Here is a 26,517-nt window from a genome sequence, read left to right on the forward strand (position 1 = left end):
TTACATACTTCGCTTTTGATCACCATATTGGCATAAGTATTCCTCTCCACCCCAAGTCTTATCTCTGAGCTACCTTCTCAGCTGAGTTAACACAACAGTCTGTCTGCAACCAAACTCCAAGCAAAAAAAAAAAGAAATTTCACTACATGGCCCTGTGGACCATCTTTCTGTCACAACTGAAGAGTAGGAACAGTGGGATATAGCAGCATCACAGACTGAGAAAGAATGGGACATTCCTTGGTAATACTTTTAGGTATTCTGAACAGCGCCATATAAACCAACCAAACAGAAAAAACAAACAAACCAAACAAACCAAAGTTAAAAAAAAAAAAGCAAACCCAACCCAAACCAACAACAACCAACCAAACAAACAAAAACATAACAGTGGAAATTCCCCTTACCTCACTAAAACTAATCAGTTCTGACACTGGAACAAACCTCTCTCTCTCCCCCTCCCTCTTGGAAGTTGGGATCCTGCAGCAGAGCGGGGGGAATGAGGAGAAAGGAGGAGAGGGAGAGGTTGGGGACTAGGGTTAGGTGGGCCATGTGGGGATGTAGGATGAAGAAGAGAGATAGAGCCCTCATGGGTGTGTGGTGACATTGGGATGGAGCTGTAGGTGTTGGGGAACCCAAGGGCAAGACAAGACCTTGCCTCACCCAGCCTATAGCCATCCCTGCCAATGTGGTTAGTCTCCTCCTTTCACAGCCCTGGTTGCTAAGCTGCCCCAAGACCTCTGTCTGGTCTCAGTGTCTGTGCCTCCACCAGCACCCTGCACTCCAACTTCCCCCAACCCTTTCCCTCCTGTTCTCACATGCCTCATCTTCTCCTTCCCTCTATCACCAAGTTCCTCTCTCTCTCAGGGTGTCTCCTGCTCTGAGACCCACAAACACTCCTGTGAAGGCAACAGCCCACCCCCTGCTGCTGGCACACTCTCTCCTCTGCCCAGTGGTATTCCTTTTGATTCCCTGCATAGAACTGAGAAGAAATTATTCCTGGTTCTTTGCTTCGCCTTCACACTGTCCTGCTCTTCCACTGCACACGCTGTAACCCCAGGTCCCAGTCCCCATTGCCCACGTGACCTGCCTCAACTGCTGCCAGCGCTGCTTATCCCAAGAATTTTTGTTCCCCAAATGGTCCCTGACTCTTCCAAAATTTTCTGCCTGCCCAAGCATTCTGTCCATTCCAATATTTCTTTCCTTTTCAGTTTAATGGTCAGCAAATCTGTCTTTACCTAGTTGACCTCAACCTCCTGTCTACTATGTATGCCTCTTTCCCACCTGTGCAAGACCCTTGCTTATTCTTCCTCTTGTTTTCTGTTCTGCTTTTGTCTTCTCTTACTCCATTTTTTACTTTGTATTTCTCCGTATCCCCTTTGGGCAAGGAAGTTTTTCACGAATAGTGTACATTTCTGCAGTTGGTGTCCTTTTCATTGTCACCTCTCCCTTTTTTTGTTTGCTTTGTGTTCCCAGGCATTCCACATTTAAGTTCTGTCCTAACTACACCATTTTTACTATCATCTTTTATATCATGTACCACTACTCAGTGCTCTTTTTTTTTTTTTTTTTCTGTAAACAATCAGAAATGACTGTCTCTACAGGTGTGATTTGTGGTAACATTTTCCTTTTCTACCCCTCTTCTTTTTGGAGAAATGCACATATAATAGCAATGCATGGCCCTTCCTGTTTTCTTTGTTCATCTCCCTGTCTTGGACTTTGACTCACATGACTGCCTCCCATAAAACTGGGTTCAGTTTTCCCATTTCAGCTACCCATGCTCAGGCCTTCCGGATGGGTCATTCAACACTGTGCATGTTTAAACTCTGGCAATACCCAGTCCCATCCTGTAAAGACATTAACCTAGAAGTCTAATCTTATCTGTGAGACTACTAGAAAAAGATAATAATCTGAGGAATCATAGGATGCAACACACACAGAGGTAGATTGTATGCACATGGCTCATCAGGATGTGCACTCCATTAGCAAGGCAGTACACAAAAAGGTGCGACACCAGATAAGAAAAATGCGTACTGGTTTTATAGAGCTAATTATCAAGGAAGAAGTTACCAGACAGTCATGCCATAAATATGATGTAAAGCCATATAGTCAACGAGACTGGAAACAATGGAGAAAAATTTAACAAGGTGGGCTGTGTGTTTGGGAGCTGATGATGCTTCTAAAGAGGAAGTACGTAGGAGAGAAAAAGGGGGGAAAAGGAATATAAAGTCAAGGAAATCATGTGACCAGCAGGGTTGTTTCAGGGATCCTTTTGACTGATTCCCACAGCTTGCAAGAGGACTGTACATCTATTTTTTTCTGACCATTCAGAGTGATCTGTCCATACAGTGGGCAGAGTCAATCCTTTCCCTACTCATCATTGGTCTTGGGGTTGTCCAGTAGGGACAGGAAAAAAGGAAAATAAAACTCTGACAGCAGTGGCTAAGAAGCATGAGGAACTAAGTGTTTCTGTGGACAACTGATACAAAAAGAGGACAGGGCTGAGTTCAAGCAAGCAAAAGTATGAAGGAACTGGAAGGAGCCTCCATGGAGCATTCCCCTAGCATTGTTCCTTCCCAAGACATTCATGGGAGTCAATGAGTACTGTTCGATGGTGCTCTGCCAATGGACAGGAAAGAACAAGGGAGCAAAGTGGTACCCACCATCTCCCACTTGCCTTCTAGGCAAGTTTCTTCCACTGGGTATTTGGGCTGGACTGAATGAGCTTCAGGAGGAAGGTCCTCTAATCAGGTTGAACTTCAGATAGGGAGGTTATAAATTAAAACTGAAGGCTGTAACTCAGTGTGCTCAGTGTGACCATGAGTCAGGCTCTCCTGCCTCTAAATGGACATGCGTCAAAGGTCTGTTTTACAGGAAATGAAGTATGTGAAATATGAATGCAAACAGATGTTTCCAGGTTTTTGTTTCGAATCAGATCAATGTTGTTCAGCTACATATATGAGGGGCTGAGGAAGCTGTCAAACCAGAGGGCTGTAAAAGAGCTGCTGTGTCACAAGCTTCCTTAAAACAGGAGTGTACATTAGAAGTCAGTAATGTCTTTGTATCTTGGAGCAAACTTCAGGGAATAGGGTAAGTGACTAGCCTGTGCTGGGTGGGCAATCTGAAGCTTGTTCAGCTCTGCTGACAGTAGAAAGGGTGCTCCCTGTCCTTGATGACACCCATAGGAAATGTTTTCCAGTCCAAGAAAGGAACCTTTGCTATGTATAAGCAAAGCTGGGGTACAAGTAGCAGATATCCAGCAGACTTCTTCCCATCACCTCACCACAGATATGGGTCTTGATTGCCCAGATGGCCTTGAGGCAATTGGAAATCCAAGCATGCTTTGTGAATGTGGTTGTTTCAGCTTAAGGGTAGAGGCCCTGGAATGTGGCTTACCTTTGACATTCAAAGAGCCTTCCTTCCTGAGAAAAGTCTAAAGCTTGTTACTTCTTGTGTTGTATGGTTTGCCACACAGTGGTCTTTTCCCCACAGTCTCTTATATTGACAAGCAGTACAGCTGATATTGTCTTAATGGCCAGGGCCAGTAACATTTGTAAGTAGACTGATATGTATCAGCTTTTACTTGTTGACCCGGTTTTCCTTTCATATGCAATTAACATCTTAAAGACAGTGGAGAGGAGAAGGGTGCCTTCAGGGTATGGCAGGTAATTGACCCCTCATGCTGGCTCCTCACGCACCTATACAGCATTCTGATGTTCCCTTTATGTATTCCAACTTCCCAATTGCTGCAGGGAGCAGAAAGGCAGTTTGGCATGCACTGACCTGTTTTTTTGAGGGACGGGAAATAAAGATAAGGAGATGTGGTTGCAGTCTCTCTGCTTTCTCAGTTTGCAGACTTCGAGAAACCTTCTAATGGTAGGAAGTGCAGATTCACACTAGGATCAGTCATGCCGGAAATAAAGTGTAGGACAGGGGTATGGGAGAGGTGGTGGTATATCAAGACTTGTATCAAATGCGGGGCTGGCAAGGTCAGAGCAGGACTTAGCACACACAGATGAGCTTTTGCTCAGAATCAGGAGAAAATGGAAATTAGACCCTGCGGTTGCTATGATCATCTGTTCAGCTTCCTTCTGGAGATAGTGATGGGTCAGGGGGGCCAGGGCTAGCAGAATCTAGTGCTAGTTGAGATCTAGTGGTGTGTTGAGGCTGCAGATGGGCTGGTGTCCGTATATGTGAAGGTGTGGATACCAAAAGCAGAGATCTGGGCAGCCTGCAAGAAGTACTTTGCAGAAACTGCAAGATAGGCCTATCCCAATTATATGTTCTAGTAAACTGGGAATGATGTCAACCTCTTCTCTGAGAAGGAAGACATTCCAGGCTTGGAGGTGGCTGTAAATCAGATTTCTGGCTCCCCTTGCACCTCTGTGCTATAGATCTAAGCATTAGTTCTTGGTGGCTGAGGCTGAATACATTACAAGATGCCCTGTTCCCTGACATTGTGCATGAAAACTCCAGTCTTCCCCAACACAAGAGTTTTCACAAAAGTTTTTTCCACCACAAGTTTTCCTTCTGCAGTACCTGGAGGTGATGGTCTTGCTTCCAGACGGAAGCAAGAAATTGAGTGTGGTAAAGAAGGCAAATGCTGATACACAGGCTAGACATCCATGTATATGCTAGTACTATATGAATTTGTACGGCACAGTATGCAGACTCATCTTCACGCTCAGCAGTGCTGTTTATTTACCTGTGTATGAGGTCCATTTGCTATCGCTATCTTCCCGATTGCAAAAAAAGTTGAAATCAAAAGGTGCACTTTTCCACCAAGGCCACTGAATGTCGCCATCGCTCCGTGGCTTGCTCTGTAAGATGCTGTTTTTCCAGCAAAACTCCTTTGCTTCAAAGGGTTGTAATGGGAAAACAAAAAACCCCCACAAACAAACAAAACAAACAAACAAAAAAAGAACACACAAAAAAACTCAACCAAACAAAAAACTCCCCGTAACTGGAAAGAAAATGGGTTTCTTCTGGCTAAGCCTGGAGCTGGGAAGGTCTGCATCAAGTGATGCCACCTATGAAATTAATCCTGGCTTGTATTTATACATAGTGCTTGACAGGTTTCCAGACAGACCCTGTAAGCCATTCTCACAAATTGTAGCATGAGCCTCAATAGTGCTTCATGAAGAGACACTGAAAATGCTGGGATTTCACCATTCGGTGAGCAGTATTAGCAGAATCTAGTTACTAGATGGGGAACTGAGATTTACAAAAATAATGAAGGCAGTGGATGAAGGGAATGGAAAACTGTTCTTCAGCAAATCTTTCCATGGCAGACTAGGGGCATATGATAAAAGTAGTTTGTAATGCATTTAAAACAAACACAAAACGTATACTCTAAGAACCTACTGCAGGTGTTATGGGAGACAATAATATCAGCAGCCTCGAAGTACACCCCAGTAAGTCCTAAAGCCTCTTTATTGCAGTAGTTCCCCTTCATTTGCATGGATGCCACTGAGGGTTTCCTCCCTTGAATCCACTTCAGCGGGCTTTGCAACAGGGATAATTGGTTTAGTCGTTCATCCAGTCGTTGAGGGGTTTAAGTAGTGGTTGATTCACAGGGATTAGTTGGCTGGGTTCCCTGCCTTGTCATTGTTCCATTGATCACTATCTGAGCTTTTGGCTTATTTTGAATGGCCTTAAATACATCTTTCAGCTTTTTGTTTGTTTTTGTTTTAATCAGACACTTTTCCATCTGAATTAAAAAAGAATCCCCAACATTTAGAGCAGGTGTGTATGGTAACAGACCAAACACTCTCCTGTACAGTGTGTTTTGCTGCTTTTTGGGCAGCAGCAAATTCTATTTTGTGATTCCGAGTCAATGAGAGTAGATCTCCTGCGAACTGATAGCCCAGCACTTTTGTTACTGAGCCAGATGCAATGGTCTTGCAACATGAAGCTCAGTCATGTCATTTACAGGGAAATTTATGATGCTCATAGCCTCAGCAGTACTTGAGCTTCTGCACCTTGCACACATAGATGGAGTATGATTAGTTTCTGCTTGTCTTTTGCTTCTTCCTACCCTTCCTTGGTGCATGAGCTGTCATCCTTCAAGGGAACTCATTGGGTCTCATCAAGATGAGCCATTGATCAGATCTGATAGAGCACTTCTCCTGATCTTAGCAACAGTCATTCTGACTACAACACTACTGTTACAAATGAACAAGTTTACCTTGATTGACTAATCTTAACTAAGACAGGCAACTGACAGAAGATCTGATGTTCTTGGAGAGTGATCAAGGGACTTAAGGTCTAAGTGCCTGCACAGTGCAGCCTCTCTTCTGAAAGTTGCCAGCAAACTGCCACTGTGGTTTCTTCACCCTGTTTATGCAAGTTTCCACTGTGAACCTCTACATGTGCTCTCCATGACCTGGACAGAAACCCCCGAGGCACTATTATTACCACTGTGTTGTGTCTGCTCATCAAAGCTTGTTCCAGGTACTAAGACAAACATTTTACACCCTATATATAGGAAACGATTATTTTGCAAATATAATAGGATCAGGTAGGATGTCTCAGCAAAGCAATTTTTTTTCAATAACGATATTGCAACACCAGGTGTGCCTACCTAAAGGTAGGCACACATAATAGGGCAAAAAGCCCCTGCTTATATCCCCCCCAAATCCCGGCTGCAATTTCCTTCCCCTGTTCCCCATTGGTTGGGTACCTCAGGGTTTACAGACTACCCGATGCCTGCCTCAGTTTACATACAAAACCCTCCCCTTATCAATCTATTTAAGATATGGATTCCTGGTACTTTGGCTACCCTTCCCCCTAAACTAACTTGTAAATGCAGGTATCAGTATGCATACAGGTATCAGTATATATTCCGGGAAGAGACTGTTTTACACTAAGGATTCATAGTCCGATGTCTCTCGGTCCTTCCCCCCTGCTGGGGTGAGGCGTCAGGTCCTCAATTATGTAAAAACAACAGTTCTTCGTTAAAAGTTCCTTACACTACATAAAACTACCGATGTTCAACAAGCTTAACGAATGCCCAGAAGGATCGATCGCAAGTGTATTTCAGCACAGAGGGCACCCACTCTGAATGGCGAAGAGCCCTTGGCGCCTGCCGTACAGCCGGGCTGTGACGCTCAGGAACATCTTGATTAATTAGTCCCTTTCTCCTGCAGGCCCAGCTGGCGGCCGCGACCGAGGATCCCAGCGCCCCTCCCCAGCAAGGCCGGGCGGGTGAGCGGGGCGGGCCCGGGCGGCCCCAGCCCCCGGCGAGGCCCCGTCCCTACGCCGCGTCCCGCCGGGCTCCGGCTGCTGTCACCAGGACAACGGCAAGCGGCGCCCCGGGAAGCGGGTCACGTGACCGGAAGCGCCTCGAGGTAGGAAGTGACGGAACGTCGGGGAGCTCCAGAGGCCAAGATTAAAAAACAAAACCAAAAAAAAAATCCCAAACCCAACAACAACAAAAAAAACACACAAAAAAAACCAAACCGAAAAACGGGGGGGCGGAACGGGCCCGTGCGAGGCGCGATCGTGAGCCCCGCCCCCGCCGCCCCGCCCCGCGCGGCCGCGCCGGGCCGGGCCTTCGGGGCTGGCCTGCCAGTCCGGGCCCGGCCGGGCTCACCGGGAGCCACCGCCAGGTAACGCCCCCGGCCCCGCCCTCCCCCAACAACGGGGCCCCCCGGGCACCGCCCCGCCCCGCCCGGCCGGGGCCCGGCCTGTCTGCCCGCGCGGGGGGGCGTGTCAGGCGGCGGCGGCGGCGGCCGGGGGGCTCCGGTAACGCTGGTAGCGCGGGTCCCTCGGGGGCTCCCGGCGGCGCGGCGGCTGTGGACAGGAGCAGTGCAGGGCAGTGCCGCGGCGGCTGCAGGTGAGGCCGGGCCCGGGCGGCTGCGGCGGGGAGAGTTCCCGGGGCCGGGGCGGGCTGGGCTGGAAGTTGACAGCGGCGGCGGAGCAGCCATTGTCTCCCCGGCCCGGCCCCGGCGGCCGGGAGCTGCTCCCCCTCGCAGCCCTGCTCCCGCCTCCCGAGTAGCCGCCGCCGCACCCCCAGCCGCTGGCCGGGCGTGAAACACGCGCCTTTCTTCAGCTCCCCGCGGTGGCATCCTGCGGCGGGTTCCCGCCTCCCGCCGCGGCGGGGCTGCCTGCACGGTACATACATGTTGCAGGTGGGCAGGGCGCCCGCACGCTCCGTGGCGGCTTAACTTTGCTGCTGGAGTTGCCAGCGGCCTGGGGGGCCGCCGCCGCGCTGCCCCCCGCCCCTGCTTCCGGGAGCCTGCGGCCCTGTTGACGGGGAAAGGTGGGCGGCGGGGTGGGGAACAGGTGGTGCGAGGGTCTGGCGCTGCTCGACAGACGCATGTACTGCTGCCTCCAGAGCATCCCGGAGCAGAGGTAGCATGTCCCGGCAGTTTCATACCTCTGCTTGGGTAGCTTGGAGTCTGTCTCGTAGGGTGAGGAGGCTGCTGTAGTCCTGGTTGCTCATTTTTCTCCTTAAAACCTGTCGGCAAACCTGTGCAAATCATGTTCACTGAGTTTCTCAGGAATGAAATGACAAAACCAGTTGTAAGGCTAGAAAATGTTCTGCAGGCAGCAGTCACATGCCAGAAGGAGTGGATAGGGTGAGGCAAGTAAAACTTATTTATCTCCCTCCTAGTGTTCAGTGAATAGGGTAGATGTTTGGCCCGACTCTTGTGCTCTCGCACTTAAGAAAGGTCAGGAACTTGTAGATGGGCCACCTGTGGTGTTCTTGATGTGTGCTGAGTTCAGCAGTGTGGGTCAGGCTCTGGACTGGCCTGTGTTCTCATGCTTGTATGAGCTCATTTTCTCCCTTCTCCTGACCTGCCTTTCTGCTGTGCTGTCATTCCTGCTATGGTGTTAATAGGCCTTTGTATCTTTCCATGTCTGCCTCTTTGGGGTGCAGTTCTGTGTTAAGCTTAATCCAATTTAGCTGTTGTTCAAAGGTTACTTTCCAGTAAAGGCCACATTGTTACCCTGTGTTGTGGTGGTTGTTTGTTTTGTTTTTTTTTTGCGGGGGGGGGGGGGGGGCGGGTGATGGAATCTACTGATTGTTTGCAAAGTGGGTTGGTTAACTCAATCTTTTGGGAAAGCCATGGTTTAATCATTTTTGATAGGTTATCCATCTCATGGAGCAGCTAGTTGGGTAAAGTGATCTGACAGACCAGTGATCACTAGATTTTTGCAAGAGAAGAGTGCTGGAAGATGCTTTTGGAGGAGGGGAGAGGGTGAATTCTGTGCTATTTTGTGTGGAAATAGCCTGTGTTTGGATCAGATTACACTAACATGGAGCTGCATTCTTAAATGAACTTGCATGGGGAAACACAGTGTCTTTTCATTTTTGTGTTTGGAAATGGTTTTGCTGGATAGCCCTGCTTGCTGTGAGCGACTTAAAATTCTTACTGCCCTTCCACAAAAGGAGAGTGTGCTTATTTATCCATGCTACCGAAGGGCGTTTTGCCTACACAGAGACCAAAATTTTTGATGCCTCTCATCCCAGAAGTGTTTGAGTACAATTCTGTTTGTGCTAGGGCCTGATTTTAAGAAGATCTAGGTTGATGTGGACCCCTCAAAAATGCTGGAAATCTTACAAATCAATGCTGCTGTTTAATGAGGAAACACAGATTGGTGGAGCAGAGTACCAAGTCGGAAGCAAGATTTCTCCTGGTGCAGCTGTTGAGGGCAAGGGTATGTGCTACAGCTAGGCTGAACCTTAGTTACCTTCTTTTCTTTCTCGCTGGTGCTTGTGGCATCACAAATGAGCTAATTCAACTCAGTGATCTGGCATAAAATGATGTTTAGGGTAGTTTTTCTGCAAAGTTAAGAAGCTGAACTAGTGAGCATCAGAAGCAAGGTGAATTCTGGGGGGAACCTGCACAGGAAGGTTGAGGGTGGATGAAAGAACAGAAAGTATGTCCTAATGGTAGCCAAGCTTTTAGTGTAATGTGTTATAGCTTCATTATGACTTGCATTTTAACCCCATTTGAAGTACTTCATTTATCTACCAGTTTATTTCTTTCAAAACATCTGTATTCTCTCCCTTCTCAATTTACTTATTTTCAGGCTTCATTTACTTTTTGTGGTGCTGTCTCCTGGGGAAGATATTTGAGGCAATTGTCTTCTCCAGAGCTTTAATGTTCTAGGTAGGCTTATTGACCAGCTGCTCCTAGATGTTACAGAGTTGTGCCTCAAGGCAGTAGCAGCCAGTTGGGAGGGTGTGTGTCTCACTTGAGGAGATGATGACTGCAGAGCCACTGCTGAAGCAGTGCAGGAAGCCAGTGCTGGATTAGCATGGAGATGCCTGGGCAGGACTTGAGGGCAGAGGAAAAGATTTCTGGGGAAGCCAGAACTTGAGCAGCAGGAATCTGCTTGTCAATTACATATTTTTGCAGGTTTTGAGGAGCAGCAGTTCCCTGATTTAACCATCCATCCTCTGCGGCATTAATGCTGTTGCCCTACTTTAAAGTCATCTGCTGCCCTGAACACCATTCCAGAATTTAAAAAGTTGTCTAGTTGGCTCTTTCTCTGCTGTGCTGGTCTGTTTGTTTACGCACCTGGAAAAAGTTACGTTTCCTGAAGGCTGTGAAGCTCGAAATCTCTGGATTTGAAAAGGTTGAGATACAGGAGCTGTGTTGGTACTGCGGGGTCCTGGAACCCTAGGGGTCTCATTTAGAGGTCTCTTAAATAGGTTGCAGGGGAGCTGTCTGGTGTTTTGGAAACAAACAGGCTGTCAGTGATATTGAGACTACCAGAAGCTGCTTTTTTTTTAATGTTACATGAAGCGCTATCCTTCTAAAAAGGCTTTTTTTTTTTTTTTTATTTAAGTGCAATTCTGTTGAATCATCAGTTTTGTACTTTCCCTTTTCTGACTCTAATCCCTCCTACCATTACCCCCTATGTAGCCCATGTTTCTTGCTGCAGGAAACTCCATGATCAACCTAATGTGTTACTCTTCTACTAAGTGCTCTCTTCAGTCTCACTTCTCTTCCTCTTGGCTAATGAAAGTTTTCTCCAGTCCTTTCTTAGTCCTGTTGTTCACTGCAACTCATCTTTCTGCTGCTAGAAGATCTCTCTGGCTCTGCATGACCTCTTCAGCAGCTTCCCCCTCACAAGTGTTGCTAGTTGCCATCCACTCTTCTTCTGACTTTGTTCCTCCTGAAAGGAACTCACCATCACAGATACCAGCCTCCAGTCTAATATTCAAGTTACAATCTGTCAGGAAAAACAAGTAGCAAGAAAGTCCATGTGATCAGAGATAGAAAAAAGTGATCGAGAGCTGGGGCTAAACTGCAAGGAGGAGGGACTGAGTTGGTGTATCTGCAGTAGGGCAGCAGAGTTGTGGGATAATTATATTATACCTCTTGTTGGAGTGGAGGAAGAGGATCAGAAGTTGCCAAAGTGCAGTAGGAGATGGGGAATCACAGTGCAATTCACCTCAGTTCACTAGCCTTGAAGGAGAGATGGCCAGGTCTGTAACCAAATGATTGTCTGAATGAGCTGCAGCTGCTCCTTCACTGCTGCCTTTTTAAGAATTCAGGATGCTGTAGCTTCCAACTGTAGCATGGCAATAAAAATATGAGAATTTGTATGTTACCTTTGTGACTGTGGTAATAACTGTGAGGATAATTTCTGAGTGATTTTGGACCCCTGTTATCCCCAGACCCCCGTGATGTAGCAAATCTGTGCAAGGAGCCTGGTACTGGGATATTCCAGTAAAAAAGCTGTGTAATGCAGTGAAATATGGTCTGGTTCTTTCTTTAGCCTGACTTAGTTTCCAGTTCTCTTGATGTAGATCTGGAGTCTGTCTCAGCCTGAGCTCCTGGGATCCTGTCACCATGGAGACCGAAAGTGAGCAGAACTCCAGCTCCACCAGTGGGAGCTCCAGCTCTGGAGGAAGCACCCGTCCTCAGATATCACAGATGTCTCTCTATGAGCGACAGGCAGTGCAGGTGAGATGCAGTTATGTTCTGGTATGGGATGTACATCAGTGGAATGTGGTGGTGAGCCCTGTTGTGTGTCTCTGTGTTATCATGTGTCAGGGTGGGAGCATACTTGAAGGACTGTTGTGTTCAGATTTATAAATTCTTGTGCTAGGCTCAATCTTTAGTTCCTGTAGCCTGATACAGTGCTTCATTTTTTATAGGTTACTCCTCCAGTGTTCAGTCTCTTAGATTTAATCTGTGCTGTGATTCAACACATTGATTTTTAGCATGCTGTTCTAGAGCAATTAATTCAGTTTATCATCCCAGTTCCTCTATATACACATATCCTCCATATACATACTGTACTAAAACTCTTCCCTGACTTCTTGAGCACAAACATCCCCAAATTCCTGGAGTTTATTAAAGACTTACAGGCATACTTCCTGCTGTCCTGGAATATAGCTGTGATTCAGTCTGCTACCAAATTTGTAGCTATACTATGTATTTTGATGTGCTAATCTAGTGACTTAGCTTTTTTTTCATGGGGTCTCAGGGCTGTTATTTCTTTCTTATTTGCTTTCTAGTCATTTCAAGGGCATGCTATTTTAAACAATTGGGTTTTCCTCTTTCTCTAGGCCCTGCAGGCACTCCAGAGACAGCCCAATGCAGCCCAGTACTTTCATCAATTTATGCTCCAGCAGCAGCTTAACAGTGCCCAGCTTCACAGCCTGGCTGCTGTCCAGCAGGTGAGTTGCCAAGGGGCAGAAGGAGAGGAACTGGATTGTTCCCTGAGGAAGTTCCAGAGATGCTCTCTTCATACAGTGACTTGCATACCAAGGTCCTTCTGATCCATGATTAAACAATAAGTCCCTAAACACATTGTTTAAAGCTAATACAAACAGCTAGTAAACTGGAAATTTGATGCAAATATTTGTTTGGTTTTCATGTACAGAGCAGGGGAATATGTAATTTGGCATCTCCGTAAGGAAGCTTGCACTTCAGAAGCATGTGACTAGTCCTTGTGCCTTCTTTAAATAAAACATGGGTGGTTAAGTCAGCAGTGGATGCAGTGACACTTAAACACTGTCTTAAAGTGAATAATGGATTGTTATTTCTCTGAGAATAAACATAGCCTTGTGTGCATGAGATTTCAGGCTGTATCCTCTGAATTTTACGTCTTGAAACTTAGTAGCCCATGTTTTCTTTATCTGTTGCTATCAAGAAGGATCTGAGGTAGATTTTGTCCAGGCAGGAAGGTGTTTCTTTAACTGAGATATGTTTATACAAATCCAGATATTTTATGATACCTAACTGTTGAGCAATTTGTTTTTTTTCCTTAGCAACATTCCTTACCTGCAAACCTTATCATCAGTTGAAGATGCATTATGTGTGATGTGAATACAGTTCTGTCTGTGTAACAACATCTCCATCAGCCACTGTGCTCATTGGCTGTTAGTCCACGATTTAGTTGTTCTCAAGTTCTTACCTGCAGTTTTATAGCATAGAGGGAATAGAATAATCTCACCAGTTTCACACAAATCTTAGTTATAAAACTAACTAAACTTCTACAGTGTAATACTCATGGGAACATAGAGGGAGAAAAAAAAAACATCTAACAATATTTACATTTCTCCGTGAACCATATGTGCTGTAATCCAAAACGTATTACTTGGAATTCTATCATTACATTGTTACTAAACTGCGTAATTAACCCAGCAATTGCTAATATTGGGGGGAATATCTGCGTTTTGACAGAGTGGATTGCAGTGTCGGGATGAGGGTTGTAGTATGTAGCATGACAAGCTGGGGCACCAGTGACGTGTCTACCCGTGAGTGGAAGGACTTGAGGTCATGCACTATAATGGTCTCTTGTCCACTGCCTTGGGTATTATATAGGACTGAACTGGCTGGAGAAGAGGAGGTACCTTGCTGCACTGAATTTGTAGGGCATGGCAGGGATTTGTGGTAGACAGATTGTGCTCCTGTTCTCAGGAACAGAAGATGATTTGGCACTAGGTGTTGTGACAAAGCCAAATATTTGGACTGGATTGAAAAGCTAGTTCCAGGTACTTATTTCTCTGTCAATCTCTCTTGCAGGCTACAATTGCAGCCAGTAGACAGGCCAGCTCCCCCAACACCAGCACCCCACAACAGACCACCACCACCCAGCCCTCAGTAAGTAACTGCTCCCTCACACACATATCAAAGCCTCCCTCCCACCCCTTGCCCTGTTCTTTCTCCTCTTTGTTTTTCAGGAAGGCAGGCAGCCAGGGAAGCACAGCTTTAAGAATGCTGGGAATACACAAGATGAAGACAACTTTGGGGATTTGGGGTGCTATCATTGTTGATGGCCGTTGAGGAGACCAGAGAAAGTCTCTGAGTGGGAGAGGCCTCTTAGCTGGAAAGTTCAACACTGATCTATCTTTGCTGAGGCTCTGGGGATACATCATCATAGATTAGGAAAGGACTGGAATTTTTAAGGAAGAGAAGGAGTCATGGACAGCTTGGAAGGGAATGCTCTTTTTTTCTTGGGCAAAGTAGTACTTTGTTGAATGAGAGTGAGTCTGGTTTTGTAGTGAGTATTGAGGAACTGGGATTTGTTCAATGAGTAGGTGAGCTGGTAGGGTAGAGATTACCTTGTGGCTTGTTTTTTCCTTTACTTGGGAGGCTGGAGAAAATGATGTATTTCTTTTGAATTTCTTATTACAGTTGCATGCTAACAGTGATACATGGGCTCAGCATACAAATGAGATTAGCATCTAGGGCTGTGGCTAGTTTAGATTGCACCACCCCTTAAGACAAGAACTTTTTTCTTCTTGTTCCCCTGTGGGATACAGGAAAAAAGTGTAAAATGTCTGTTCTGGCTCTACCCCAGTAAGTGAATTTGTACTTATTTCTTTGCCTCTGTCACTTCCTATATGATTTGGGGCTTTTCTCTGTTTTAAGATCAACCTAGCCACCACATCAGCTGCTCAGTTGATCAGTCGGTCACAGAGTGTGAGTTCTCCCAGTGCCACAACCCTGACGCAGTCTGTGCTCCTTGGGAATGCCACCTCACCACCTCTCAACCAGTCGCAGGCCCAGATGTATCTCCGGGTAAGAGCTGTGTATGCGAAATGCGTCCTGACCACAAACCCCACTTCAGTGTTTCACTGCTAGGGATTACCAACACCTTCGAACTAACTCTAGCTTTAAGGATGATGCACTATATTTTAAATTCAGGTGGGGAAGCTCCTATCTCTGAAACCACAAGTTTGACTCTGGGCTCAGCTTTTGAGGGTAAATGATCTTTGTATTGTGTGGGTCAGGTGAGATCATCAAGAACTGTGTTTGTCTCTGCTTTGCATAGATGTTAAAGATCCCATGGCACTTCCCACTAGAGTTTAAATGTGAAATGTATGTCCTAGACTTCAATATAGTTCACAGAAATAAAGCTATTCTTCTGGTTCAATTTTAGAATATATATGGTAAATTACTTTCTTCTACTACTACTGGGCTCTGGAACCTAAGTAAGAATTCAACTAAGTCTAGAAACAAATCAACATGAGCAAATGTGTAATCCTTTTAATTGGTTTGAAGGGCTGCTAAATAGAAAACATTAGGTTTGACTACAGTCAGTCTGGGGTTTGGTTACCTACTCAAAAAATATTTTCAGTGTCTCAGTTGATTTAGATACAGATTGGAATTCCTTCTTTTCAAGCAACCCTGGTCTTGGTTATCACTGTTTCTCAAACAGCCCGGGATATATGTCTGAAAATTCTATGATACCTCAGTCTTTTAGCCAGCCTTGGCCAGTATGGAGGAGTTGGCCCAGGCCCATGTTAGATAGAAGAGTGCTGTTTCTGTAAGGAAATTGTTCCCAGTTTCTTGCTCCTGAGGGTTATGTTCAGTGTTACAGTGCAGGGAGGGTTGGGTTTTTGCAGTGTGTGACATTGCAGCCCAGTATTGCTTTGTAATCTGTTTGCTTGTGGTTCGCTGTCTTTTCTTTTTCTCTTCTCCTCCGTTCCTTTCATTCCATATCACCTGACCCTCCCTCAACAGCCACAGCTGGGGAACCTGTTGCAGGTAAACCGGACCTTGGGCCGCAATGTGCCTCTTGCCTCCCAACTCATCCTGATGCCCAACGGGGCTGTGGCCGCTGTCCAGCAGGAGGTACCACCCACTCAGTCTCCTGGGGTCCATGCAGACACAGACCAGGTCAGTGACACCCCTTCCCAGAGTCCTCCCCTTCCCCTGCTCTCCATCACCTCACATTCTGGTCTTTGCCCCAGCCACCCCTGTGTAGCAGATTAGCTCTATCTTATCCCCATCCTATGTTCCTGTGCAAGCAGGAGATTCTGTTCTCTCTTGCCACCATTTTTTTCATGTTTGCTTTTTGCCTCCGGCGATGGGATTCATTTCTGCTTATAATTTTGGGAGTGAGCCACAGGCTGGATCAATCCTGTCTTCAGAGTTTCTCAATTGTCCTTATGTGAAAAGAATTGTTGAGTTCTATGTCCAGTTCTCAGTTACTCGGCAATGAAGAGTCTTGGCCAGCAGCAGTATTCGTTCACCCAGTTGGTTTGTTGTTTTAAGGATGCCAAAGACCAAACAGCCCATAGTGTCTTAGCTCTTGCATTAATCTATAAATAATTCTCCAGGTCAGGGAGCTGCCATGACTTCCCATTTTCTTTGTCCTATCTCAATCATTACTGGAATTTACAGTTACTTCATATTTTTCTTGTATGGAACCCTTTCTTTGAAGGAAAGTCAGCCACAATCAGACTTGAAGATAGCACTGCATTTGGAGTGGGAGTAAACATAGATCGAAATGCAGAGGAATTAGTGAAATCAGAAGAGCTGCAGGCCATGGGCCTCCTGAGTGGGAAGCCCTGCACAGAGGGAGGAGGCAGGTCGCACAAAAATTGAAAACAAATGACTGGCCTTTAAAAAGGGTATCTCAGGGCTTTTAGTGCTGTGCTAAACTGGATCCTCCCAATGCAAGGGCATGGCAGGCAGATCTGAAGACTGCCCCATGCTTCAGAGAATGGTGGTGTCCTCATGTGCTCTTCAGAAAGTGCCATGAGATCTTTAACTTCCATCAGAGATGGGGCAGGAGGGAGTTTAGGATAACATGTTTCCTGGAGAAGGCCGCACCTGAGTTTGCCCTGCAGTTTTATTCAGCTCCCCACATGAGATTTGAAGTGTTGACTGAAGCCTGCATCCCAGTAGACTGTGTTGCTTGTGTTCTCTACAAAACTTGCAGCAAGTAACCTACCTAAAGCAAATGGATTCTGTTTTGTATACGTGTTTCTAGGTGCAGAACTTGGCTGTGAGGAGCCAGCAGACCTCAGCCACTAATGCCCAGCTCCAAGGCTCTGCTCAGAAGGCAGCTCTGCCAGGAAGCTCCCAGGCTTCGGGCTTACCACAGGCCACAAGCACGGGCCAGACCTTGGCAGTGGCTCAGGCCTCCTCTGGCAGCGCAGGCCAGTCCCTCAACTTGAGCCAAGGGGCTGTTGGCAGCAATGGTGTCTCTGGGGGCGTGGTGGCAAGCAGTGGGAGCCAGACCTCGACAGGATTGAGCCAGACCTCGTCGGCAGGCACCGCTGGCAGTTGCCAAAGGAAAGGCACAGGGGTGGTTCAGCCATTACCGGTAGCAGCTGCCCAGGCCGTGACTGTCAGCCAGGGAAGCCAGACGGAGACAGAGAATGCAGCCACAAAGAAGGGCGAAATGGACAGCAGCGGACAGCAAACAGTGGGTATGAACCTGACCAGGACTGCTACACCAGCGCCCAGCCAGACGTTGATCAGTTCAGGTAAGTGTGGACCTGTGGAACTTCTCTTCGAGCCCACTGGCCTTTCGCAAGAGAGTGCCATTTGAAAGCCCACTGGCGAGAGGTTTCCCAACTCACCTCCCAGCCTCTGCACTCCCAGAGGCTGATTTCTAGGGCTTATCCTTCTCTGTTAGCATGAGAAGTTAATTTAGTCCCACATGTCCTCTGACAGTAAGCTGTCAGTCATCTTGGAGCTTAATAACTCAAACCAGTGCAGTGGCTGCCTGTTGTTGTTGTTCCCAGCCGTATTGTTGCTAACTTTTGTGCTCTCCTGTTTTTCTACTCTGTTTGTATAGCCACATATACACAGATCCAGCCACACTCACTGATCCAGCAGCAGCAGCAGATACACCTGCAGAAGCAGGTGGTGATCCAGCAGCAGATTGCCATTCATCACCAGCAGCAGTTCCAGCACCGCCAGTCCCAGCTTCTCCACACAGCCACCCATCTCCAGCTGGCCCAACAGCAGCAACAGCAGCAAGCACCATCTCTGACCCAACAGCAGCAGCAAACTCAACCTCTGCAGCAGCAGGCTCCACCTCAAAACCAGCAGCAGGCTCAGACGCTTGTGGTACAACCTATGTTGCAGTCCCAGCCACAGCCTGTGCAGCTCCAGCAGGACAGTCCTTGCCAGCCAGCCACCAAGTCACCTGTTCCAATTCAGTCAAAATCTCTGGTCACCCCTATCAAACCACCTCAGCTTGGGCCTGCCAAAATGTCAGCAGCACAGCAGCCTCCACCACACATCCCAGTACAGGTGGTGGGTACTCGGCAGCAGGGCTCAGGCCAAGCCCAAGCACTTGGTTTGGCTCAGATTGCTGCAGCAGTGCCGACATCCCGGGGAATGCCAGCCGTGGTCCAGCCTGTTTCCCAAGCCCATGCTGCTCCCCCGTCATCATCTTCATCTTCAGCATCATCACAGGAAGCTCCTCCTCTCACCACAGGGGTGAATTTGGCACAAGTTCAAGGCACAGCCCACATGGTAAAGAGCCCAGCCTCCTCTCCAGTCGTGGCTCAGATGCCAGCAGCATTCTACATGCAGTCTGTCCAGTTGCCAGTAAGTGATACCGTTGAGAAGGAGAATAGCATACGGATTTTATTTTTTCATTCCTAGGGCACCAATCGCCATCCAGGCCCAGGTCAGTGGGTAGGGGGTTTGGGTAAAGTCATGTGGAGACTTTTTCCTCTCAGAAACACTAATTCCAGTCCAACCCTTGGGGGGTTACTGACTACAAGCATTTCTCTTCCACATTGTCATTCAAAGGCTCACATGAAGTAAATAGTTGAGACTTAGACATTGCCCCAAATGGGACAGGTGTTCACATCATGTACTAAATATCACATATAACAATGTGGTAGGTTGACCTTGGCTGGTTGCTGGGTGACCACCAAGCTTCTCTATCACTCCCCTTTCACAACCGGATGGGAAATAAAATACAACCAAAATCTTCTGGCTTGAGATAAGAACAGGCAGATCACTTACCAATTACCATAATGGGCAAAATAAGCTCAATTTAGGGAAATTAATTAAATTTATTGCCAATTAATCAGAGTGGAATAATGGGAAATAAGAACAAATCTAAAAAACACCTCTTGCCCTTCTTCATGGGCTCAACGTCACTCCCAGATCTTCTGTCTCCTACCACTGAGTGGGAGGCTGATGGGGAATGACAGTTGTGGTCAGTTCATGATGTTTTGTCTCTGCTGCTCCTTCTTTCCTCACACTTTTCTCTTGCTGGAGCATGGAGTCCCTCCCATAGGATACATTCCTTCTTGAACTTCTCTAATGTGGGCCCTTCCCACAGGCTGGGGGTTCGTAATGAACTGGCCCACTGTGGCTCCCTTCCACAGGGTGCAGTCCTTCAGGAACAGACTGCTCCAGTGTGGGTCCTCCACAGGGTCAGAGGTCCTGCCAGGGGCCTGCTCCAGTGCAAGCTCTCCACGGGGTCACAGCCTCCTTTGGGTATCCACCTGCTCTGGCATAGAGTCCTCCAACATCTGTAGTGGATCTCTGCTCCACCATGGACCTCCATGGGCTGCCCCACAGGCTGCTGGGGAATCTCTGTTCCCGTGCCTGGAGCACCTCCTGCCCACCTTCCTCACTGACCTTGTGTCTGCAGGGCTATTTGTCACTGCTCTCTCCCAGCTTCTGTTGCAGTTTTTTTCCCCTTCTTAAATATCACAAAGGTTGCTACCAGCATTGCTGATGGACTCAGCTTTGGCCAGTAACGAGTTTGTCCTGGAGCTCACTGGAACTGGCCCTGTCAGACATGTGGGTAAGCTTCTGGTGTCTTCTCACAGAAGTCACAGCTGCGACCTCCATGCTACCAAAACCTTGCCACGTAATTCAAATACAAACAATAACTCACCTCTTTGTGGTCTCTCTCAGGAGAGATGAGAGCTGAGTGGGCCATGAAGACTGAACCTCTTCTCACTAGGTGGATACCTCTGGGTCAGAGACCCTTTGCTGTGTGACACCAGCCACTGACTCTGGGCCTCAGAGAATCCCCTAGCAACAGGCTATGCCGAGGAAAGCAAAGATGGCTCATGTTCCACAGGCCTCAGCCTGGCTGCTGTGAGTTGTCCAGCTAGAGCCTGCTTAATTTCCTGAGACAGCAGCACTTTGCCAGCTCAGATATCCTTAGCTAAGACTGTTTCTAAACTCTGGCTGCTTCTTCAGGAAGGTGTCGCATGATTTGTCTGATTGCTAGAGTGAGGGGACAATTCTGCTCCCATCCAACATGTTTCCCCTACTGTTTTGACTCTCCTTTATTGAAACTCATCTGATCTAGCCAAAAGCCTGTTTGGAAACTGCTGGGTGACTGCCATTCCATTTCTTTCTTCCTGGAATAATCCCTTGAGGCTCACACTGTGTCTTGGTATTGTATCAATGTCCCCATTCATGTTGATACATGAAGCTTTGCTCCTTGATCGGCAAATGCTCTTAAATAGAGGTATGTACTGTGAGGCAGCTAGAGGTATTTCCAGGAGAAGGAACCAGACTGGAGCTGAAGTGTGATGGGTCAGGATGCATCTTCCTTTTGCCTTCAGTCCGTCTCGCCCTTTGCTTTGGGGCCCCTGCTTACGTGTTCCTTTTTATTCACGCAGGGCAAGTCTCAGACCTTAGCAGTAAAGCGCAAGGCAGAGTCAGAGGAGGAAAAGGAGGAGTCACCCAGTGTCACTGCACTCCTGCCTGTCAGGTCCTCTCCTGTGACAGACAGTCCCAAAAACATGGAGGACAAGAGTGGCCTTGGAGGTGAGGTTACAAAAGAGAGCTCTGCTTGTATGTACTAATGATCTGATCTCATATTCCATTTGAAGTAGATGGAGCAAAGGTTACTGACACTTATGCTGTTAATATTCCAGATAAATCTGATCCTGCTGCCACTGCAATCCCAAATACCACCTCAAGTGAAGGAACATCAATCACCCCCACCTCTGCTCCCACCCCTAACCTGGCAATGGTGTCACGTCATATTGGAGACTCCAAACCCCCGCAAGCCATCGTCAAGCCCCAGATACTCACACACATCATTGAAGGCTTTGTCATCCAGGAAGGAGCAGAGCCCTTTCCGGTAGGGATTCTTTGCTGTGGAGGAAGGAGGTGTAGCGCTCTCTTGGGGGGGTAGTGGGTTTCTGTCTTTAGGCAGGAGTTTCTTTCCCTATGTTCCAAGTCAGTATTTTTAGCCTGAGACACAGACAGTGAAGAGGACGGGAAAGGGGGGAGGTGTCATGCATGAAACAAGGCATTAAGTGGTGGCATGAAAGAGAATGGGTTGGAAGGAGTAAAATAAGTGTGACAGGGACAGTTTTCTCCACTAGTCCTTAAAGCGATACTTCATGCATGAATTGTAACAAGGTTCTTCTCTCTGATTTTCAGTGAGGGAAAGATGCACTGCATTTTGAACAAGCAGCAAGTGAAGTTAAAGCAAGTAAGGGAAAATGCAGTTACATGGAATTGCATGATATTCAAGGCAGATAGTACCTTGTGATCTGTGAATGAACCTCCAAGCCTGTGAGTCAGGAAGGAGCAATAACTTTGTCCAGCAACTCCTTCCCTGGTAGGCAGGGCTATTTTTTCTGAGCTGTAATAAGGTATGAGTGTCATATATGTTGCAGAGGGTGGTGGACACAGAGAATCTTTTACTGATGGGCCCAGCTCTTTCTCTTCCTGTCCAGGTGGGTTGTTCTCAGCTGCTGAAAGAATCTGAGAAACAGCTGCAGGGAGAGGCTCCTTCTGGCCAGAGTGAAAACCTGTCCAGTAATTCTCTGGAAGGGGATAGTGCTTCTGGGGGTAAGTTTCAGCACCAGGAGGCCTAGCTAGTGTTACTGAAAAATTCTGCTCTCTGATACTGCATTACTAACTTTATGCATGAGGGACTTGAATCCCTTTTTGCCTTCCTGATAACTCCTTAGAGACTCAAGCTATGGACCTAGGATCTCTTTTTCTTGAGTGCCAGAATACAATACTTTTTTGTTGTTAATATGATCTAACATACCCTGTGTGAATAGTAAGCAGGAGAATCTGAGTTGTACCTGTCTCTAATGAATGTGAAAGATGTGTGGACGCAGCAGAGTGCAGTGATGGAGATTTTTTCCACAGCCTTGTAAGACATGAGGGATATGCTATTTTTTCCTTGTTTGGCAAAACAGTACTGACAAGGAGAAATAAACTGCTCTGTTCAATATCCAGGGGTCCCATTTAGCAGAGCTTCTGCCTCTCTTCTCCCAGCTTCTTCCCCAAGCTAGCTGTTTAATAGATTCACTAGAGAGTAGTGCTTGGAATCTGTGTGCTCAGAAGAAGAGTAGTGGAATGGGGAATAATTGTGTGTGATCTGTTTCAGTTCAGATCATCAACTGGTGTGTATCTTTGTCTCACCAGAGCTTGATAAGAAGGCAAACTTGCTGAAGTGTGAATACTGTGGGAAGTATGCCCCAGCAACCCAGTTCCGTGGCTCCAAGAGGTTTTGTTCCATGACCTGTGCTAAAAGGTAACAGCAAGACAATCTTCCTTTTCTCTGACTATACATTCCCTGGAACTGGGCAGGTGCCCTTCTTCCAGGTAGTGTACAACACTTCAGTACATCTGATCCTCCCTTGTTGGGATGCACTGGCCACAGAGATGATTTGTGAATGCTTCTAGGTGTGGAGAGGTGGATGTGGTCTTGAGTGTAAACAGGATTTCTGACTTGCTTAGAAAATGAAATGGAAAGAGGGAAGTTCTTGAGCTCCAAAGAACCACTCTTCAGTCAAATGTACATGTGAATGACTAAACAAGTGCATACTGGTAGGTATCTGCTGCACTGGTACTAGACAAAGACACAAGGGGGCACCGGGGAAAAAACCTCAGCAGTAGTTATACTAGCCATTGCTGCCTCCTGTTGATAGCAGAGTGCTTGCATGGGGGTTTTTTCCCCTTAGGGGAATAACTTAATTGACCCTTCAGATGTTAGATCAAGACTCTGGTGTCCAAATATTGCTTGTGTCAGAAGTTTGGACTGTTTCCTTCCAAGGGGAAGTCTTAGAAGGAACAAATGTTAAAAAGATGTTAAAATGATGATGTTAAAAAGAGGAGTTTTATCCCCATGTAGAGCCAGGAGAAGCAGTAGGTTCAGGTAGTTGCTGTTTCATAACTGCTTCTCTGCTTCTGTTTAATTGAGGTACAATGTAAGCTGCAGCCATCAGTTTCGGCTGCAGAGAAAGAAGATGAAGGAATTCCAGGAAGCTAACTATGCCCGGGTGCGGCGACGGGGATCACGGCGCAGCAGCTCTGAAATTGCTCGAACAAAGATCCAGGGCAAGCGCCACAGGGTAAGGACATAGTCCTGTCTGCCTCTGTTGCGGCAGACCTCAGTGTAAAAGTTGTCACTGCTGGATGTACCACTTTCTTATAGTGGACGGAGTGGAACAGGATGTGCCAAGTGCACATTGATACAGTTGTTACACAAGGCACAGTAAGCTGTTCTAATTGCTCATTGGCTAGAAAAAGTGGATCCATGTTTGTACTTGCTCTGTTCACTCTGTATTTGCTGTCATATGTGTCTCAGAGGTCTCAGTGAGTGAGACCAACTGACACCCTTGGTAGAAAAGAATCCACTTTTCTTGTTTGATTAGCATTCTTCCACATGAATGATTTGAATGTGATTATGAAGAATTGAATGAGCTCCAGAGCTGATGTGAGGAAGAGGAATGGACTGGGGGAGGATGGGGAGAAGGAAGAGGAAGGAAAATAAGAGCAAAGTCTTCTTTCTGACATCAAGGAGCTGTTGTGTCAGCTGCCCCTGGACCAACAACCTGAGACAGTTGTCCCAGACTGTTGGGACAACTTCTGCTGTTCCCAATGTCTTGTTTTGCACCTGGAAATTGTCAGTGTATTACAAAACACCTTTTCTTTCCTATGGGCTTGTAGGGCCAGGAAGACTCAAGTCGAGGCTCCGATAACTCCAGCTATGATGAAGCTTTGTCCCCTACATCTCCAGGACCCCTGTCAGTAAGGGCCAGTCATGGAGAGAGGGACTTGGCAAACTCTAGTATGGCCCCACCTACCCCAGATCTACATGGCATCAACCCAGTCTTCCTGTCCAGCAATCCCAGTCGTTGGAGTGTGGAGGAAGTGTATGAGTTCATTGCATCACTGCAAGGTGAAGTTAAGATCCTCTCCTGCACTCCTGTGATCCAGTAGCATGGGGAAAGTTTTGCCTCTGTTTCTGGAAAGTGGTGTCAGTGGTACCTAGTTCTTTTATTGTACTTTTGCACATGTTTCTGAATTGGAGTAGGTCATACAGATGGATGACTTGTAACTTCTCAGGCAGCCTGTAGAGTGGGGAGGGGGGTTGATTAGATTCCTAGCTTCCTTTTTCTGTACCTGCCAGAGGTCTGAAGAGTGGGAACAAGGGTAGTGCCCAGGGTACATCTGTTTCTCAGTGCTGATTTTTGGTTTCACAGGGTGCCAGGAGATTGCGGAGGAGTTTCGGTCACAGGAAATTGATGGCCAGGCCCTGTTGCTTCTGAAGGAGGAACACCTCATGAGTGCCATGAACATCAAGCTGGGACCAGCTCTTAAGATCTGTGCCAAGATCAATGTCCTTAAGGAGACCTAACAGCTCTGAAGCCAGAGGTCTCACTTTTGCTCTGACTTCAGGGCAGCTGCCAGCTCTGGAGCATCATGTTGGGGTGGGGAAGAATGGGACAGTCCCCTGTGGTCTTGCATTCAAGAATGAGAAGGAATTCAACCGATTGAAACTGCCATGCACAAGCCCGTGTCTTAGTTTCTTAATGGTGCTACAACGGGGAGAAAAACTCCCACCTGGGGCCTTGAAACATCTTTCCTTCTTCCTGTTTTTGAATATGCCTCTCCCATAACCCATATAAAGACAGGAAGGGGATGTCTTTCTGTCTCTGCAGACTTCTGGAAGGGAGCTGCCCTTGCCCATTTTTGCTACAGCAGGTCTGCTAGATCTTAGTTTTGAATGTTGCTGTGCCAGAACTTGAGACATAGGAAGAGCTGGCCCCACACAAGACATTGGGAGCAGCTGTACTTGGGGCATTTAAGAAGGGGAACTAGTGAATTCCAAGTGACAGAAGTGGACATACAAGAATTAAAGCAAAAGCGATTGCTGCTGTTCCACTCTTCAAAAATTACCAATGCTGTTCATGAACTGGGTTTAATAGCTGTTAGCATGCACACCAAACCTGAATGCCCGTGGCAAAAGGAGCTGCCAGAGCTTTACTGTCTGCTGTAGAAATGCAGAGTGAAGACGAAGTGTTGTGGCAGCTATTCACTCCAGATGCTTCTCTCTGAACTGGTCAGAGGATTTATGCTGAGTAGTTATGACAAGGTGACGGACAAGTGAAAGGGAGGGGGATTGTATTGCATTACAGAACTCTGCAGCACTAGGTTTGTCTCCCCATTGTGCTAGGGCATAATTTCCAGATCCAAAGCAGCCTCCAGAAGCGCCAAGGCCCTTCATAAAAGTGGCTGGGTTGTGTTGTTTTTTGTTTGGGTGTGTTTTTTTTTCTTTTTTTTCTCTTATCAATTTGTATTACTTTTGTGTCTTTATTCATTGCCCTCAGGAGAGCTTATGGGTAAAAGTTAAAGTTGGCAGGATTGTATCTCGTTTGTCAGGCTCCTTGTTGTTGTTGTTGTAAAACAAATCTTTTTCTTCCTCAGGTAAAAAAAAGAAAAGGCAAACAAAAACATACCCTCCAACAACTGAATACTGATCCTTTAACACTACTTCTCCTTTCTAAGGGGGAGAATTATGTTATAGGCTGAGTCCCTCCCTTTCAGCCCCCCCCAGGTTTGGGTGTTTTTTGGTGTGTTTTTTTGTTTGGTTGGGGGCTTTTTTTGTTGTTTTTAAAAGGACCAAATGTGGTATTCTGAAGTTTTGTAACCAGTTTGGCAAAGGTGAAAGACTGGGCTGAGTTCTCTTCCAGAAGCACCTCTGCTTAAAACAAGTAAAAAATGTGAAGAAATTCCACAAAGCATGAAGAGCTAAGTACCCCATGGAGCCAAATACCTGAAAAGAAAGATGATTTATAAACCATGTGTCTCAGGTTTTCTGTTTTCAGAGTTTTCATGTGAATATTTGAGTAAAACATAAGACTGTACTGTTGGAGGAAGGCTGCAGTGGCATGAGAGAAGGCCTAATAGCATAGGCTAGAAAACAGATATCTTTGTAATGGGCTCTTGATTGATCCATGGTAGAAAAAGAGAAGTTGGAAAGTGCTTAGAAGATGGATAAAACATAGCAGCAGCTGCTTAGTCTTCACTGCTGAATCTCACTTTAATGACATCTCTGTTCCTATGA

At 46.7% G+C, this 26,517-nt stretch overlaps 1 protein-coding gene across 5 annotated transcripts; it reads left to right on the forward strand.

The window, feature by feature from the left end:
- The first annotated feature begins 7,514 nt into the window (after positions 1-7,514).
- On the forward strand, positions 7,515-25,819 carry PHC1 (polyhomeotic homolog 1). Of its 5 annotated transcripts, none has more exons than XM_082072842.1 (15): positions 7,515-7,604; positions 11,765-11,921; positions 12,530-12,640; positions 13,992-14,069; positions 14,841-14,990; positions 15,936-16,091; positions 17,191-17,689; positions 18,004-18,764; positions 20,816-20,963; positions 21,074-21,282; positions 21,887-22,001; positions 22,590-22,698; positions 23,368-23,518; positions 24,117-24,348; positions 24,653-25,819. In XM_082072842.1, the coding sequence occupies exons 2-15, from the start codon at positions 11,808-11,810 to the stop codon at positions 24,805-24,807; spliced, it is 2,988 nt and encodes a 995-aa protein (XP_081928968.1). In that variant the 5' UTR covers positions 7,515-7,604; positions 11,765-11,807; the 3' UTR covers positions 24,808-25,819. The 5 variants fall into 5 exon arrangements, 4 of the variants coding, with proteins under 4 accessions (XP_081928968.1, XP_081928969.1, XP_081928967.1 ...); XM_082072843.1 differs by lacking the exon at positions 7,515-7,604 and adding an exon at positions 7,640-7,831 and having other exon boundaries at positions 11,751-11,921; XM_082072841.1 differs by lacking the exon at positions 7,515-7,604 and adding an exon at positions 7,640-7,831.
- The last annotated feature ends 698 nt before the right edge of the window (positions 25,820-26,517 follow it).

The sequence above is a fragment of the Streptopelia decaocto genome (assembly GCF_964273445.1).
Source record: "Streptopelia decaocto genome assembly, chromosome: 1".
Lineage (NCBI taxonomy): Eukaryota > Metazoa > Chordata > Aves > Columbiformes > Columbidae > Streptopelia > Streptopelia decaocto.